The sequence below is a fragment of the Euleptes europaea genome, chromosome 8, assembly GCF_029931775.1.
Source record: "Euleptes europaea isolate rEulEur1 chromosome 8, rEulEur1.hap1, whole genome shotgun sequence".
In the NCBI taxonomy this organism is placed as follows: domain Eukaryota; kingdom Metazoa; phylum Chordata; class Lepidosauria; order Squamata; family Sphaerodactylidae; genus Euleptes; species Euleptes europaea.
Genome location: NC_079319.1, coordinates 69,095,918 through 69,112,889, shown reverse-complemented (window position 1 = coordinate 69,112,889; position 16,972 = coordinate 69,095,918). Strand labels below are relative to the sequence as shown.

Genomic DNA, 16,972 nt, shown 5'->3' with positions numbered 1-16,972 from the left:
CCCAACTGTGTGACTGGATCTGACTTGCTGGGACTTTTCTCACAGAGTTAGCATCACCATTAGATGTTGATTCAGTGGGAAAGACCCATGCACCTACCTCCTATTGGTCATTTAAATGTTCTCCCAACCATGTGGAGTTGCTCTTGGATAAGCGATCACTATGCTGGAAGAATATCTAAAGGGCACCTCAGCAGCCAGGTAGACAACTGATCCCTTTTAATGTTACAGGTTTTTTTTTTTAATGTGTAAAAGAAATCTGTGTAAACAGTGATCATTGCGGTTTAGATGTCAATAAATTTAAATGCATCTTTGTCGAATGTATAGTATATTTTGATGACAGTCACGCACTGTTTATCGGTTGCAATGATTTTTTTAAAAAAATAAATGGATCAATTATGCACATATTTTATTATTTGCTTTTGTTCTTTCATTGTAAGACGGGGGAAGGAAGTGTATTTGGGTGGGGGTTGAAAGAATTTCAGAATGTTAATAGAAATCAGAGTTTGTCACTTTTCTACAAAATTGTGGGCATCAGCGTGTATGTGTATATAGGCTCCAGCATATTTACATAGAGACAAACCAGAATTTTCCCTAACTTTTCTAGGACAGTAGGTCTTTAAATGTTTGGCCTCAATTTATGGCAGTATTAGAGAGGAACAATAGAATCATCACATCTTAAACAGCATCATAGAATATCTTCACTGTCTCACTCTGTCCAGAACATCAAAATTATTACTTAAGCATTTACATACCGCTTTTAAAATCTGGTATTTTAAATGTGCATTTTGCATGTGGATAGCTGAAGCCAGGTTTTTTGGATAAGACACTGTAGAGAATCACGGCTGAGCAATCCTTTAAACGAAGGTCAAAAATCTCTTCATTGAACCACATCAGATCTCATGTTAATTCAAGCAAATAATTGGCCACCATTTGGTAAGAGTAACTAATTCTTAAAAGGCACTTTCTGATAAATAAATGTAGTCTGGTTGTTTATGTGGTGGAGGAAAGAATTGGTACATCACTGCTCTGCTTTTCTCCATCTTTTTTTTTTAAAGTGAAATTTATGTATTTGATTTATATCCTGCATTGTCTTACAGGCTCAGAACAGTTGTTCTTTTCAAATGCATTTCTGTCGCCAAAGGACGTGCAATCTAAATAAAAAGATATAATTTTAATATAAAAGGGCTCAATCTCAGGTTGGGGGACGATGCAGTCTCTGGAGGTCCCCAGAAGATGGATCTTCACTCTAGGTCTTGAAACACGCTTCTTCTTGAGCAGCGGCACCTATTGATAGTGGAACCCTTCAGAAAAGATTCGGGGGTGGGGGCTAGATGAGAACAGAGGTCAGTCCCAAGTATGGAACTGTGGGATGGTGGAATGGGTCTTCACTACCAGATCCTGAATGTCTCTGATCAACATGTGGATCTTGATCCAGAGTAAGTTAGTCATGCTTAAAGCCTCTTTAAATTAGTAGGCCTGACCATCTTTCTCAGAACTCAGGTCACAGAACAAAAAAAGGCATATAAAATTATCTGTTCTGCTGGAAGAGCTTGAAGATGTTTTGATCAGTAGGCCTGACTATCTTTCTCAGAACTCAAGATATAGAACAAAAAAAGGCATATAAAATTATCAGTTTTGCTAGAAAAGCTTGAAGATGTTTTGATCAGTAGGCCTGACCATCTTTCTCAGAACTCAGGTCATAGAACCAAAAAAGGCATATAAAATTATCAGTTCTGCTGGAAAAGCTTGAAGGTGTTTTGATTTTAGCAGCCTCCACCAGTCTCTTACAGTAGAACAAATGTGTTTGGATGCTACTGCTGTCAAAAGGAGAAAAGAAAGCTTCTACTATGTTGCACGGGCCAAATCTCCAGCACTTCAAGCCTGGTTTGAATTCGTTTGCACTAAAGGACTAGAATCCCTCTACAGTCCCTCGCTAATTTATTTGTTGCCAAGGTCTAAAACCTGAGCCAATCCTAGACTCCATGCATGATGGTTTGCTCTCCAAAAGGCTGATAATCTAAAGATTCAAGAGGTTCAGTTCGAAATCAGCTTGTAAACCAGCCTGGCCTGTTGTTTCATTTCCATCGGCTTTTACCAAGTGACAGCGTATTGCCTTTAATCCAGCCAACAATTTTTTGGGCATAAAATAGGAAAATGACATTTCATTTATCTAGGACAGTAAATGCAACCGAGACAGTTCTGCTTGTGCTAACAGCCATTATCTAAGGCTCCCACTGGCATAGTAGTAAATGGATTAAAGCGGCAGCTGCTGCTATTTTACTGTGAAAATTACAATATTTTATTAGTTTTCTCCAGCAGCAAGAGCCTTGTGGAAGCACCAAATTAAGAAGGCCTAGAGTTACCTGAAAGATGAAAAGGTGGATGGTGATTCTTCCAAAGCTAAAAACAAGGCAAGCCTGTTGCTCCAAGATATAATTATATCCTGACTGAATTTCAAGAGGAGACGGCATGTATAATGACATACACAGATGGATGGCCAAAGTTAATGTTTTGCAAATGTGTCTGAAAGATGCAAGACGCTGTAGGTAGTGTCAACAGAAATATTAATTACTTTCTCCGGAAGTGTCCAGATGGTGCTTCCATATTGGCCAGTAAATTCACAAGAGTACCAGAAATGAAAATGGGGGTTAGGAGTATTTGATTGGCATCTGGGTTTGGTTGTTTAACTGTCAGGACACTGTTTGCTTCATCTGAGCGTGCCAGCTGAGGCTGCTCAGAGCTCAGCAGGGTACTCATGTATCGTTGGTGTGACTCAGAGTACCAATTCCATGCAAAACGTGTCCAGAGCCCACTATGGGAGAGGATAAGAGGAAAATGACCCGGAATAATTCGGTTTGCCTATAACTTTTCATATTGAGCCAGGGTTGCCAACTATGGCTTGGTAAATTCCTGGAGATTTGGAGGGCAGTACCTGGGGAGAGAATTCATGAGTTATGTGATGCCACGCAGTTGCCCTCCGAAGCTGCCATTTCCTCAGGGGGAATTTCTCTTTTAGTCTGGAGATCAGCTGCAATTCAGGGAGAACTCCAGGGTGGGTAACCCAAATTGTGCCTCTCATGAGTCAGCTCAATCTAGTCACCTGAACCAGTAATCTCAGAACCAGACATGGGATTGCTGTACTGGTGTATTGAGGCTCCATATGACTATTAGTCTTCATCAGATACTGCCTAGTATGAAGTGACCCGCAGAAGAAACACAGAGAACTAGGTTAAAAAAAATTACACACACATTAAGTATGTTGCGCTGATTTCAAATTGTAGCAGAAGTTGCTTCTAAAACCATATGTTAAAAGAGAACTTTTCCAGCCAAGGATGGTCTTCAACAGAACATTGGGATATGTACATCACAGGGTATGGACTGAAGGCTCTGGCACTGTTTGTGGTCAGAATACCCATGCATTCTAGACATAATGTCTGGGTGAATGTGGCATGGTGTGGTTAAGAGCAGTGGACTCTGATCTGGAGAACCAGGTTTGATTTCCCACTCCTCCACATAAATGGCGGGTGCTAATCTGGTGAACTGGGTTGGTTTCTCCACTCCTATACATGAAGCCAGCTGGGTGACCTTGGGCTAGTCACAGCTCTCTTAGAGCTCTCTCAGCCCCACCTACCTCACGGGATGTCTGTTGTGGGGAAGGGAAGGTGATTGTACGCCGGTTTGATTCTCCCTTAAGTGGTAGAGAAAGCTGGCATATAAAAACCAATTCTTCTTTCTCCAACTGAAGCCTACTGCCACACCAGCAGTGAAAGCCTAATCAGACTTTCAAGTTTCTAAGATCACAAGGAAACTAGTGCCATCCCATTATTCTTGACTTAGGAAGCTGTAGGTTTTGGTTTTAACACTGGCAAGAAGAAATTCTCTATCCTAGCCAATGGGTGACTCAGTAGTACTTGGGATAAGTGGGGGAAGTGCCACTATAAATTTGGAAAGAATACTCAAACCTACTAAAGATGAAATCAGAAATGAAGTTTATTAAAGGCTGAATAAGGCTTGATGGCGTCCTTTTGGCTGCCCCAAGGACACCGCCACTGCCATTTTGAAGTGTTTTTAAAATGCCATGAGGGCTCCATCCTGATTGGGTGCTCAGCACAGTGCTCTTATCCCCCCCCCCCCCGTGCCTTATCAAATACCAAAACACCTGCGGGAGCGGCCACACGCACCTCCGCCTCCCATACTGTTGGGGACATTTTAAAATCCCTCTAAAATGGGGTCGTCGTCGTGGCAGCCACAAGGATGCCGTCATATCTAGTTTGGCCCTAAAGGGAACTGTACAATCTTAGGGCAGAGGAATTATCAATAACAATATGAAGCGCCCAGTGTCTACTGGAGAGCAACTAATCCCCACTCAGGCAGGGCAGAGGAGGGAGAGGGGAAAGAGAAGGCTGATGAGGTATTATAGCGACTGATCTTGAAGTCCAAAAGGGGCCAACGCTGAGGCAGGGGCAGCAAATAATCCAGAGGGGAAAGAAGAGGGCCACGTATTGTGAATTCAGTGGCTCATAAGAAAAGGGTAGCTTTGGGGCAGGCACAATGCATGCTTTGGGGGGGGGGGAGTTCTGTTCCCAGTTCTAGGGCAAAAATGGTCCTGGCTTGGGAACTGAAGGGGGTAGGGGTAAGCACTATGCATTCAGGAGGGGTGGTGGTTCTTTAACCTAGATAAGTAAAAACTGGGTTGACTAGAAAGGGATTGTAAAACTGCGGGGGGGGGGGGGGAGGCAGATTATTCAAACCTGAATAAAAGTAGGACTAGGAACTTGAACCCAGGTAGCAGATGGACAAATTAATTGGATATGGTATAGTGACAGAGTCTATTGTGGCAAAATGTTCACTGTTGAGATCTGGTGTTCCTTGATTTAATTACCACCTTTTCTGGGGGAGGGGGGAAATACCCTTCCCCCCAGGATTATCCAGAAGCCACTTGTGCATTCCCAGCTAGCAGGACTGAGTCATGTGTGGTTTGTTTGTTTGCTTTGGTGGTGAGAGACTTGTCTACTTGCTCTAATTAAAAAAGAATACAGCAAAGCAGGTCGCCCCACTAAGATGGAAGGGACAGGAAGAAAAGGGAGGCACTGCGGTAACAGCCCATGTATTTTACTGGTGCTAAGAAAGTTTGTGTCTAGGGTTGCCAGGTGCCTCTTCACCACCGGCGGGAGGTTTTTGGGGCGGAGCCTGAGGAGGGTGGGGTTTGGGGAGGGGAGGGACTTCAATGCCATGGAGTCCAATTGCCAAAGTGGCCATTTTCTCCAGGGGAACGGATCTCTTATCGGCTGGAGATCAGCTGTAATAGCAGACCTCCAGCTAGTACCTGGAGGTTGGCAACCCTATTTGTGTCTGGTCAGTGACTGGATGCAAGATCTCCTGGGGACCCCCTCACCATGTACTCTTTCCTTGAGTTTCCTGATAGAAGAAAGGAAGTCTATAAATGTAATAAATTAATGAATGCTATCTATTACACATCAAGCTAAAGCAGCCACCACTCAGAACATAGAGCAGAGATAACAAATGGATTGTGGCAGTGGTGTGTATGATACAGAATTGCTTTAAATCAGTAAAAGAAGAAACAAGATTTGGATTTTATGCCTTAAGAATTTTATTGTCAATTTATTTTCAAATGTTTTGGAACAAGTAATAAGAAGAAAACAGCAATTGTAAGCCGTGTTCAAAAGGATCCATTGCTGGTCAAAATCGTTATTTAAAGTCAGTATTTTCAGCAGCTAAGCCCCAAAACCTGAATTTAAGAGCGCTGCTTGTTTAAATACGGTGTGAATTTAAATTGTTCCCTCATAATCTTCTTGACCATTTGAAGATAACCTGCCCTACAGCTTTCTGTTCCACTACAACCCTCTTTTTGCTGGGCCGATGGTGGCTTTAAGTTTTGCTCAGATATGAAGCACTTGCTTAGGCAGGATGGAAGGGTGGTGCTTACTACAGCTATTTGCTGGGGCAAATTCCTACTTCACTGTAGGAGAAGACATCCAAAAGGATCATAGTGCTGGCTCTACCCCCTCCACTTTTTTCTTCCTCTTGCCCAGTGCAGCCGATCTTCTGATGCTCCCATGTTGAGTCATGGAGCCCATGGGGAAGTTCCCACCGACTAGTTTCTTTGCCTTGAATACCTGGCTCTTGCTCCCAGCTGACCCAGAAGCTGTGCAGAGGCTTTGGTCTACATCTGTAGAGCAACATAATTTGTTGCATAACGCAGAAGGATCCAGGAAGCAATGGTAACTTGTGCTTCTCCTCCTTTGAGAAACTTCACTGTCCAAAGTTTAGCTTCAGCGTCTTCTTCTTCCTGCCCCAGTCAGGTGGACCAATTAGGGCATAATAACATAAGAAAAGCCATGATGGATCATACCAAGGACCATGAAGTCCAGCGGTCTGTTCACACAGTGGCCAAACCAGGTGCCTCTAGGAAGCCCAACAGCCCCTAAGATAACAGGCATGCTCCTCTGATCCTGGAGAGAATAGGTATGCATCATGACTAGTATCCATTTTGACTAGTAGCCATTAATAGCCCTCTCCTCCATGAACACATCCACTCCCATCTTAAAGCCTTCCAAGTTGGTAGCCATCACCACATCCTGGAGCAGGGAGTTCCACAATTTATGCGTTGTGTGAAGAAATACTTTCTTTTATCTGTTTTTAATCTCTTACCCTCCAGCTTCAGCAGATGACCCCGTGTTCTAGCATTATGAGATGGAGAAAAGCTTCTCCCTGTTCACTCTCTCCATACCATGCATAATGTTATAAACCTCTATCATGTCTCCCCTTAATCGCCTTCTTTCCAAGCTAAACATCCCTAAGCTCCTAGGTTGTTGTGGCATCACTTATCCTTGTTCCCTCTATTTAATGTAACATATTAAGCACCTCAGCATTTCTTCTTTCTGAGCATAGAGGCAGCTGAAACCTTCCCACCAGCCGGCCACCACCTCCCTACCTATGGCCATCATCTGTGCTTATTGCAGGAGAGACTCAACTTGGCCTTTTGTTTCTGGGGCAAGATACTTCCTCCAGCAGCCACTGAGCTCCCTCAGAGATGCCCTCCCCTCTCTTTTTGAAAACTTTGGGTATGGGATGAAGACGAGTCGGTTTTTATATGCCAATTTTCTCTACTTTTTAAGGAGAATCAAACCAGCTTCCAATAGCTTTCCCTTCCCCTTCCCACAACAGGCACCTTGTGAGGTAGGTGAGGCTGAGAGAGCTCGAAGAGAACTGTGACTAGCCCCAGGTCACCCAGCAGGCTTCATGTGGAGGAGTGGAGAAGCCAACCCGGTTCACCAGATTAGCCTCCACCGCTCATGTGGAGGAGTGGGGAATAAAACCCAGTTCTCCAGATTAGAGTCCACCACTCTTAACCACTACACCACACTGGATGCTGCAGGATACCAGACATATTGAAAGAAAAAGTTAAGAATATTTTGAAAAGAATGTACATCCAGATCTGAGCAAAGGAAACACTGTATAGGTCTGCCATCCAAACTAAGAAAAACGTATTGTGGTATAAATATGTCTGTTCACTAAGTAACGCATAAAAAGCTAAAGCACCTGTCAACAGGCAGCCAAAATAGTCGTTTGGGTTTTCCCCCCTTTAATAAACAGAAAAATCAATAAAACACAGAGGTAAACAAGAGGTGGATTTGCAGGTCGCTCACCTGTAACATATCACTCTTAACGTAAGTGCATCCTTACCCGATCTTTGCACAGTCCATGAGGGCAAACAACAACACGGATCCATCAGTGGTACAGGGTTTGGGAAAAAGTATTTTTGTGCGATCTCTCCTTTGCTCCCAAAGCCTTTGCAGTCAACATGTACTTCACCCTGAATTTGGGCTCATTAGTAAAAAATTAAAATTTGCTTTAGCAATTTTATTATTTTCTCACTGCACCTGTACAGTGGAAACTTGTCTTAAACTGCTGCTTTTTTTAAAAAAAGACCAAGCAGCAACATTGGTGTTCTAAGAAAGATTAAACTGAATTGTCCTCGGCTTCTCGTTTGGCTGTCATTTACGTCACTGCTCCGGAGGCAGGCCTCTCTCCTTCACTGTGGTTCAACACTCTGATTTCGGCCGTTCAGATATGTCAATATCCATGCCCGCCTTTTCAATATTGTTGCTGCAAGATTTTAATTTGGCTGAAGTCAATAAATCTTTGTTCATGTGCTTGTCTTCTGTGCAGTCCCGCATGGGGACGGCGCAGGCGCGGGCCGGCCTGTGCCTGCACAGTTCCCATGCGTGCCTGCACAGAAGACACTGGATGAACAGCAGTTACAGGTGAGTGCAACTCTGTTTTCCCTGTTCAGCGTCAGTACGAAACATCTCTTCATCAGTCCCTTGTGGACACGGGGCGTCCACTCCCTGAGCGCTGTCATCATTAGAGATTTGGGTACTTTCTTCTACCTGTTGAAACTGTCGGCTTGCAGCTCGCTGCTGCTGTTCTTTAAGCTCTGTGTACGACCGGGAAAAAGTGTGGAAGATGGAGGTGACTGGGAAAGCCATAAGCAAAATGCCACTCAAGATACTACTCAGAGCTACCACTTGTCCCGGAATGCTACGAGGCACCATGTCGCCATAACCAACCGTTGTCATGGATATTACGGCCCACCAGTAACTGCTAGGAACGCTCGTGAATTCGTGCTTCGCTCCCATTTCGCTCTCCGCCAGGTAAACCAAGGGAGAAAAAAGGGCCATGGCAACACAAAGGAAAAGGAGAAGGAGTCCAAATTCCCGCGTGCAGCGGCGCACCGTAAGTCCCAGGGTTTGCAGCCCCAAGGAATGCCGTGCCAACCGCATGACGTACAGGATACGTAGGGCTCGCAAAAACCGGAGGACCAGACCCACTCTCTCCAGGTATTTGTTTCCAACTCCGCCGCCCCCAGGCTTGTTGCTGTTTTTGGTAGAGGCCATATCCACAAACAAAGAGATGTAGAATGGCAAGATAGCCAAAATGTCTATGATGTTGAGTGGGGTCTTCAAGAAGGCGCATTTGCTCTCGGCCTGGATGGAGCGCAAGACGAACTCAAAGGAAAACCAGGCCACGCAGACAGTCTCCAACACAAAGATGTCACGGCACTTCTGGGAACATTCGCCCTGAGGGGAAGGCAGAGCAGACATTTAGCAAGTTAGCAAAAGTATTTTTTTAGTGCACGATGTCACTTTCGCAGACATGCCTGTTTAATGTTGATTCCCCACCCCCAATTTCACACACAAGTAATTTGCTTTGAATAAAAAAACATAATTAGAAACTCAAAATGGAAACAGAGTTTTGTGCTGTGGCATCTCAGGGACCAAATGGTATGACGAGCGCCTCCTCCTTCAGAAGCTATTTCATCTGCTTTGTGTCCCAGATTCTCTGAGCTGAATCTGGGGGCAATACTTTAATTTTAGAAAAACCCTACAAAAATAAAAGATGTCCAGACAGTCCTCGGTGTCAATGACTCCCAAGCCCCTCCCATGTCATTATAGTAGCTGTGCCTACAGGGTAGGTCAAAATCCCACTGATAGGTGTTACAACCTTGCCAAAACAACATAAAGATATCACGAGCTTCACTTCCACATCAGGGCTTGAAACCCACAAATGGATTCTCCATTCTTTGTGTGTGTGGGGCAATTGAGAGCACCTACCGTAAGGAACAGATCGCAAATGGAGCTGTTTTTGTATGAAAAGCAAACAAAGCCATTCTCTGAAACTATTTCCCCCTTCTGTATCTAAATATTTTAAAACTAATCACCGGCACTTGTTTCTTAGGCCTCTAGGGGTAGAGAATTGTTTTAGTGAGTGATTATCAGTTCCTTAATGGAACGAGACAGCTTTATTGGTTTTTCACTTACAAGCTGCAAACACGCAGAGCGGTGGTTTGGAGTGGCGGGCTCCAATCTGGAGAACCAGGTTTGATTCCCCACCCCTGCTTATGAGCAGAAGTTGCTTCTAAAACCATATGTTAAAAGAGAACTTTTCCAGCCAAAGAGTGTCTTCCACAGAACACTGGGATATGTACATCACAGGGCATGTACTGAAGGCTCTGCCACTATTTGTGGTCAGAATACACATGCAGTCTAGACATACATCTGGGTGAATATGGAGTGGTGTAGTGGTTAAGTGCGGTGGTTTGGAGCGGTGGACTCTTATCTGGAGAACCGGGTTTGATTTCCCACTCCTCTTCATGAGCGGCGGACTCTAATCTGGTGAACCGGGTTGGTTTCCCCACTCCTCTACATGAAGCCAGCTGGGTGACCTTGGGCAAGTCACAGCTCTCTTAGAGCTCTCTCAACCCCATCTACCTCACGGGGTGTCTGTTGTGGGGAGGGGAAGGGAAGGTGACTGTAAACTGGTTTGATTCTTCCTTAAGTGGTAGAAAAAGTCAGCATATAAAAACCAACTCTTCTACTACTACTACTACTACTACTACTACACTTAAACTGGTGAGCAACAATTAATTATGACAGGTTTCACCCCCCCCCCTTTATCTCCACTTCCACATAGAGTCACTGTTTCCTGCAGCTGTCAATGCAGGCCTGGAGAAGGGAGTTGTCGGGCTCGCCATTCCCTGCTGTGTTGTTCTCGGTCGACGTCACCCCTGTGACGTGCAAAACAGGTGAACACAATGCCAAAAGACCCCCAAATCCCTGCAAAGTTTTTTTTTTGCAAACTAGACCCCCACACACACCTTGCTCCCAAATTTCAGCTTTTCCACCCACTTGCAATTGATGGATCTTAAGAATAAGGTAAATCCTTTTAAAGAAGAATTTGCAAAATGTGTGGCACACATAGCAGCTGGGCAGGCAGCAGCAGTCTCTGATCTGGCTACCGCTGCCCCTTTCTGCCTGCTGCCTGGAGCACGAGGCCGCCTTCACCCACTCCTGGGAGTGGCATGGGCGGCAGCTGGGTAGGCAATCACAGCCTCTGACCTGGCTGCCGCCGCCCCCTCTCTGCCATGCGGGGCAGCCACCCCCCTCACCCCCTAGATCCAGCCCTGGTGGAACCCATTTTAAACAAAGCACTGTGTGGGTCCAAAGTCCCACAGGTGAGTGCTTTTAAAGACAGTTTCAGGAGGGTAGCTGTGTTGGTCTGTAGTAGAAGAGCTGGATTCGAGCCCAGTATCACCTCAGAGACCAATAAGATTTGGGGGGTATGAGCTTTCGAGTGTCAAAGCTCCCTTCAGAGTTTTGACTCTGGAAAGCTTATACCCCAAAAATCTTGTTGGTGCTACTGGACTCAAATCTAGCTCTGCTTTTAATGAGTGCATCGCATTCAAATGAGGCCAGAGCATGGGTTAGATGCAGGCTATTAGGGCAATCTTGAATAGTTTGTCTTCATGTATTTCATGAAGGCAAGGACAAAAACGGTGTTGAAGGAAACAATTTTTTTAATATTAAAGAATTTGTTTCCCTCTGCACCATTTGTTTCCTTGACTTCATTTTGCCTTGGTGTGGCCTCCTTCTTTTCTTCATTTATGTATTTCATGACATATTGTACCATAGGTCAGGCTCTGGAGAAAGGAAAACTTGCTTGTGTTCATGACATAAGGAAATCAGACTGAACTGAAGAGTCCATATGCTGTGATCATGTGATAAAAATTCTGTACCCAATGGTGAGATAAAATAACTTCTGATTACTTACAAACCTTTAAACTGGTCCATAAAATGCTGGATATGCTCAGGTGGATCCTAATCCTACCCTAACACTCCACTGAGCAACATTTATTTATTATATACCCCACACTTTTCCTTTTGGCTCAAGTTTGAAGCCTTCCTCCAATCTAAGGAGTCTTCCTCCAAATTAAGTGGCTCTTCCATTAAAGGAAGAGCCACAAGCTGGTGAAAGGGGAGGGGCTCAGTGGTAGAGCATGCAGAAGGTCCCAGGTTCAGTCCCTGGCATCTCCAGTTAAAGGGACTGGGCAAGTAGGTGATGTGAAAGACCCCTGCCTGAGGCCCTGGAGAGCCGCTGCCGGTCTGAGTAGACAATACTGACTTGGAAGGACCAAGGGTCTGATTCAGTAGAAGGCAGCTTCATGTGTTCATGTGAAAGGCTCTTTAGGCTGGAAGAAGGCTACTTGGAGGAGGATTGGATCCACTCCACAAGATTACACTAAGGTCAAGCTCTAACTGTTCTCCGTAGAGCAGAACAGGGGGCAGGCTAAAGGCTTGCTCAGTTCATTCTAATCTAGTCTGTTCTTGTGATTTCCCATGAAGGAAGCATGGAGATTTGATCTTATTAATTATTCCATGCACTTATCTTAGTCCAGGGGTCCCCAATGTAGCGCCCATGGGGGCCATGGTGCCCACTGCCCACTTTTCCAGGCAGCCACCTTGAAAGCAGCCATTTTCTCCAGGGGAGCTGATCTCTTTCATCTGGAGATTGGTTGTAATTCCAGGTGATCTCCAGCCTCCACCTTGATGTTGGCAACCCTAGCTCCCATGGAGGAAATTGATGCTTTGGAGGGTGGGGTCTCTGGCATTATACCCCTCAGAGGTATACCTCCTCAAACCCCACCCTCCCCAGGCTCTCCCCTGAAATTTCCAGGTATTTTTTAAACTGGAATTCGCAACCCTATCTCCTTCCCACTCAACAGTCAACTGACCTTTATCGGCCACTCTGCCTTCAGTTTCCCCTCTCCCCCCTCCTGGCAACCTCTGTCTAGGAAAATTGTGTCCCAGTTGTCTTGTGCCCACTACTGGGCCTGGGCCACTTGCATAGTAGGGAACTCTTAAGGCCTTGTGGGGGAGTGGTACCTCATTTCCCCCTGTATCCCCCTCCCCACACTATGTCCTCTTTCTGCCCTCTTGGCAACCTCATATCACGTCCCTTTTCTCTGCCTCATTCTCATCTTGTCAGCCATTCACCAACCTACCTATTATCTCCCTCTCATCTTCAGCTATATTTATTATTTATTTACTTCATTTATACTTCCCCTTTGTCTACAGTGGGGACCAAAGCAGCTTACATTATTCTCCTCTCCTCCTTTTATCTGCACAACAACCCTATGAGGTAAGTTACGCTGCAAGTATGTGACTGGCCTAAATCACCCAGTAAGCTTCCACAGCAAGATGGGGATTTGAACCTGGGTCTTGTAGACCCTACTCTGAAGCTCTAACTGCTACACCACACTGGCTTTCATAGGGTGGCTGCTGTTGAACAGTAGCAAGTAGCCAGGCCTAGTTGAGTTATGGAAGTCAGGTGGTATCAAGTCACATAGAGGTTACTGCCAGGCTTACTGTTGCCAACCTCCAGGTGGGACCTGGCGATCTCCCAGAATTACAACTGAACTCCAGACGACAGAGATCTGTCCACTTGGAGAAAATAACTCCTTTGGAGGGTGGACTTTATGGCCTTATATTCAGCTGAGGCCTCTCTGCTCCCCAAACCCTGCCCTTCTCAGTCTTCACCCCAAAATCTCCAGGAATTTCCCAACCTGGAGCTGGCAACCCTAGTTAGGCCATGCTCCAAATTGGCTTGGAAAGGGCTCTGCCCACTCCCCCTTGCTTTTGGTGACAGAAACAAGCCTGTGGTTGCCTAGCAACAGCCATTGAAGGAATCTGTTTTTTAAAGCTACAGGCACTCCTTTTATCATTTTTGAATCTTTAAAAAAAAAACCCATATATATTTTTTAATATTTCAGATTTTTCTGCAAATGTGGGCCCTTTTCAGGTTTGTAGGAAGATCTGCCCGTTTACAGCTCCAGTCACCAGATTTAAGTATCCAAAGATTTGCCAATTTTGCTATTAGAAATATAAGATTAAAGGCTTGTGACCTCCCAGTCCTGGCTTGGTTGGCATGAATCTGATCTAAAGCCGGATGTTTCTACTTGTGTTTGCTGAAGGGATTGGATTACAGGATACAAGCTGGAATCGGTCACACTACACAAGCCCTGTTGTCTGTTTATAATCTAACTTTGCTTTTAGGTGGGAAGAAAGTTTGCTCAAAGAACTTATTCTTGCTGTTGTTCCGAAACCTACTATGGGGGCTATGTGGAGCTGTTTCCTGGAAAACCACAGAAATGAGAAGCCGCTATTGATACAGAATTAGTCAACTTTTGAACCATTTTAATTTAAATATGATTGGGTGTAAATGTGTTTTGCTCAAGAATATTCTGATCAATCAAGAGTATTTACTTTCCATTATTTTCTCTAAGTTGATTTTCTGCAAGCCCATGTAAAAATGTAACATGAAACTTGACTGATGCGTTCCAAGGCAGCTAGTGCCAGAAACACATAAAACAGTTAACAGACACTTTGAGTCAAGCCTTAACTGAATCAGTAGGATTCGCTCTCTTTGTTCTTATTCGTGTATATGTCCTTTCATCCTGGAGACTATGAGTTGGGTGGCCAGAGGACTGAGGCTGAGAGAATGTCCTATTCTTTAGCAAAATCTTTCATCAAGATTTACCGTTTTGCTGTAACAAGGCCAATCACAACCTCTCTTCCAGACACAATTGCATTGCCAAGGAAGCCACTGAGAAAATTACAAAAATGCAAAGCTGGTGTCATTTGAGTCCATGACTAGCATTTGGCTTTCTTTCTGTTTTTGCTACTACAAATGGCAAGCATCTTTCAATGGGACTAATCTGTTCCCTTTTCAGACTGTTGGAGAAAAGCTTTGACTCAGATATTTTTAAAAGCCAGTATTGAATCCTCGGTACTTCCTCTAACCCCCTACAACCGTGGAAGAGGATGTTTCCGTAATAGTGTGGGAAGCAGCCATTCAAGCAGAACAGGCCTTTTTTTTAAAAGTTAGACAAATGCTTGGAGGGTGTCTGTGAAATGTGATTGCCCATCACAATTAAGAACAAGAACTCCATGTTCATAGAACATACATTTTTGAGTACAGGAACATAGACAAAACAACAGGAGATGGCTCTGTCACCTTGTGCTTACCTTGTATGTCTTCCAGGGACATGTAGCCAGCTACTATTAGAGATAGAACACAACTAAATAGACCCTGGTCTGAACCAGCAACGTAATTAACATCACCAATATATTACTGAGCCAGAAAAGACTATCTGCCTAGGTCGTTTATGCATGGGGACTTTCACTCACCTCCCCCCCCCCCCGTTGTCAGGCATGGCCTGAGAAAGGAATGTTGTGGTTTCTCCAGATGCTGGCCAAGGCCAGCTCTAGCCCTGCAAACAACGTGTTTAGACTGGACTCTGTGGGAATGCCGGTAGAAACCTACCTCCCTGACAGCTCCTGGGAGGGGGGTTGCCATGGCATCCAGATCTACCCTGATTTGCCCTATGCTCTTCCATATATGCCCTGTACTGTGCTTGTAGTTTTCATTAGTGTCCATTTGACTCTTAGCTTCTGTTAACCTGTGGATTTTCCAACAAATTAACTCTCTTTGGACTGCTTGTCTGCTGATGTCTGTTTATGGGATTATCATGGGACTAGAGCTCACATTTGGACACTAATCATCCCAATATATCCCTTATCCCTGGCTGGAACCCTGGAGGGATCGCCGGGACCTCGGGTTGGAGCTAAGGACGTGCTCCCCGAGGGTGTTTTCCCTGGCTGGAGCTCTGGAGGGTTCGCCGGGAGGTCGGGTTAGAGCTTTGGGTCAGCTCCCCGAGGATTCTGATCTACTGCGTGCCCTCCTTGCGGAGGCACAGCGGACTCAAGCCGAGTCTGACAGGCTGACTGGGTTGGTCGTGGATCAGTGGCATCGGCTGGCAGCAGCGGCCCCCTGGGAGATGCGAGGCGCTGATCTCTGCGCCCATAACGAACTTTGGTGGTTGGCTGTTTTGCTAAAGGGGACCTGGTTGGTGCAAGAGAATGCAACTCTCTTAACCCAGCTGTTTGACGAGGTTGCAGTTCGCGGGGCGCGGCGGGGACCGCCAGTCCTAAACCGAGGGTCCGTTTCCTCATTCCCAATGGCGGGAGATGGGAGTGGAACTGTTCCGGACCTCAACCAGGGCAGCCGAGACGCGCATAACCTGGCCGCCAGGACAGTGTTGTCCCTTATGGATTTACTGCCAGACCTAGCGTCGGAGGACGATGTGGTTAAGGTGCTACATCCAGAGTTTGGTTCTTCCTCCATGGAGATTGCCCACAAGGTTTTGCTGCTACTGGGCAAGCATAAGGAAATTCAGTTGCTACTGGAGCAAGCAGCCGAGCCGCTGGTAGCAGCCGCCGCCATGGCTCGGGCCGCCGCCTTGGAAGCAGCTCAGGCTCAGGCTGCTCAACAAAGGGTGGTGGAGCAAAGTTTGGCTGAGGCGGCCGCTGCTCAGAAAAAGGCCGCCCTGGAGCAGGCGGCCTTGGCATCCGGAGTGCGACCGAAAGACGGGGGGGGGGCTAGAATGGCCCTTGTTCTCCCCGGAACTCTGTCCGCCCCGGGATGTGGCCCGTCGACGGCGGCTCGCCTTCGCCTCTGACGTGCAGGACTATTTATGAGGATGTGGAGCCCGACGAGGAGGACTCAGACGACTGGAATACAAACTTCCGTGTTAGCCAAGCCCGACAGACTGGGGGGGCTGAGGAGGAGATACACGATTTGAAGTATCAAAACCGAGAACTATTGGAGCGTATGGCCCAAATGCAAGACCAGATGGATGTGCTAGTGCGCGAGTATGGACGCTTGCATAAGGCCCAAACCGTACCTCCACCCGCGCCGGCTCCTCCACCCGTGTTGGCTCCGGTACTGCCACCACCCCCAGGGCAGCAGCCAGTTCCTGGGCAGCAACTAATACCTGGACAGCAGCTGGCTCCTAGACAACCGCCACCAGCGCTATCTTCTTCGGTCAGGGAGTTTGCTGATGAGTTTCAATGACTCGCTAGTAAAATCGTCGATTGGACGGAGGCTACAAGGGTGCATTACTTCCGAGAAGCCTTACACCCCGAGATTTTGAACTGGGCTTATATGCAATGGGATCCAGCCACCCTGGAGGAGTGGATCCTACTGGCGGAGGAAGTGGAAAGCCGCCGCCAGTTCATCTCTCTTGCCCGACATCGGGCCAAGGAGGGGG

The 16,972-nt window shown here is 46.0% G+C and overlaps 1 protein-coding gene across 1 annotated transcript in view; it reads right to left on the bottom strand.

Moving 5' to 3' along the window:
- Positions 1 to 5,952: 5,952 nt before the first annotated feature.
- KCNG2 (potassium voltage-gated channel modifier subfamily G member 2) overlaps positions 5,953 to 16,972 on the bottom strand; it is a 46,418-nt gene continuing 35,398 nt past the window's right edge. The window contains exons 2-3 of the mRNA XM_056854952.1: positions 8,287 to 9,104; positions 5,953 to 6,190 (exon numbers count right to left, since the gene is read on the bottom strand). Of these exons, the coding sequence (XP_056710930.1) occupies positions 5,953 to 6,190; positions 8,287 to 9,104 (1,056 nt within the window). The remainder of the gene's footprint in view (positions 6,191 to 8,286; positions 9,105 to 16,972) is intronic.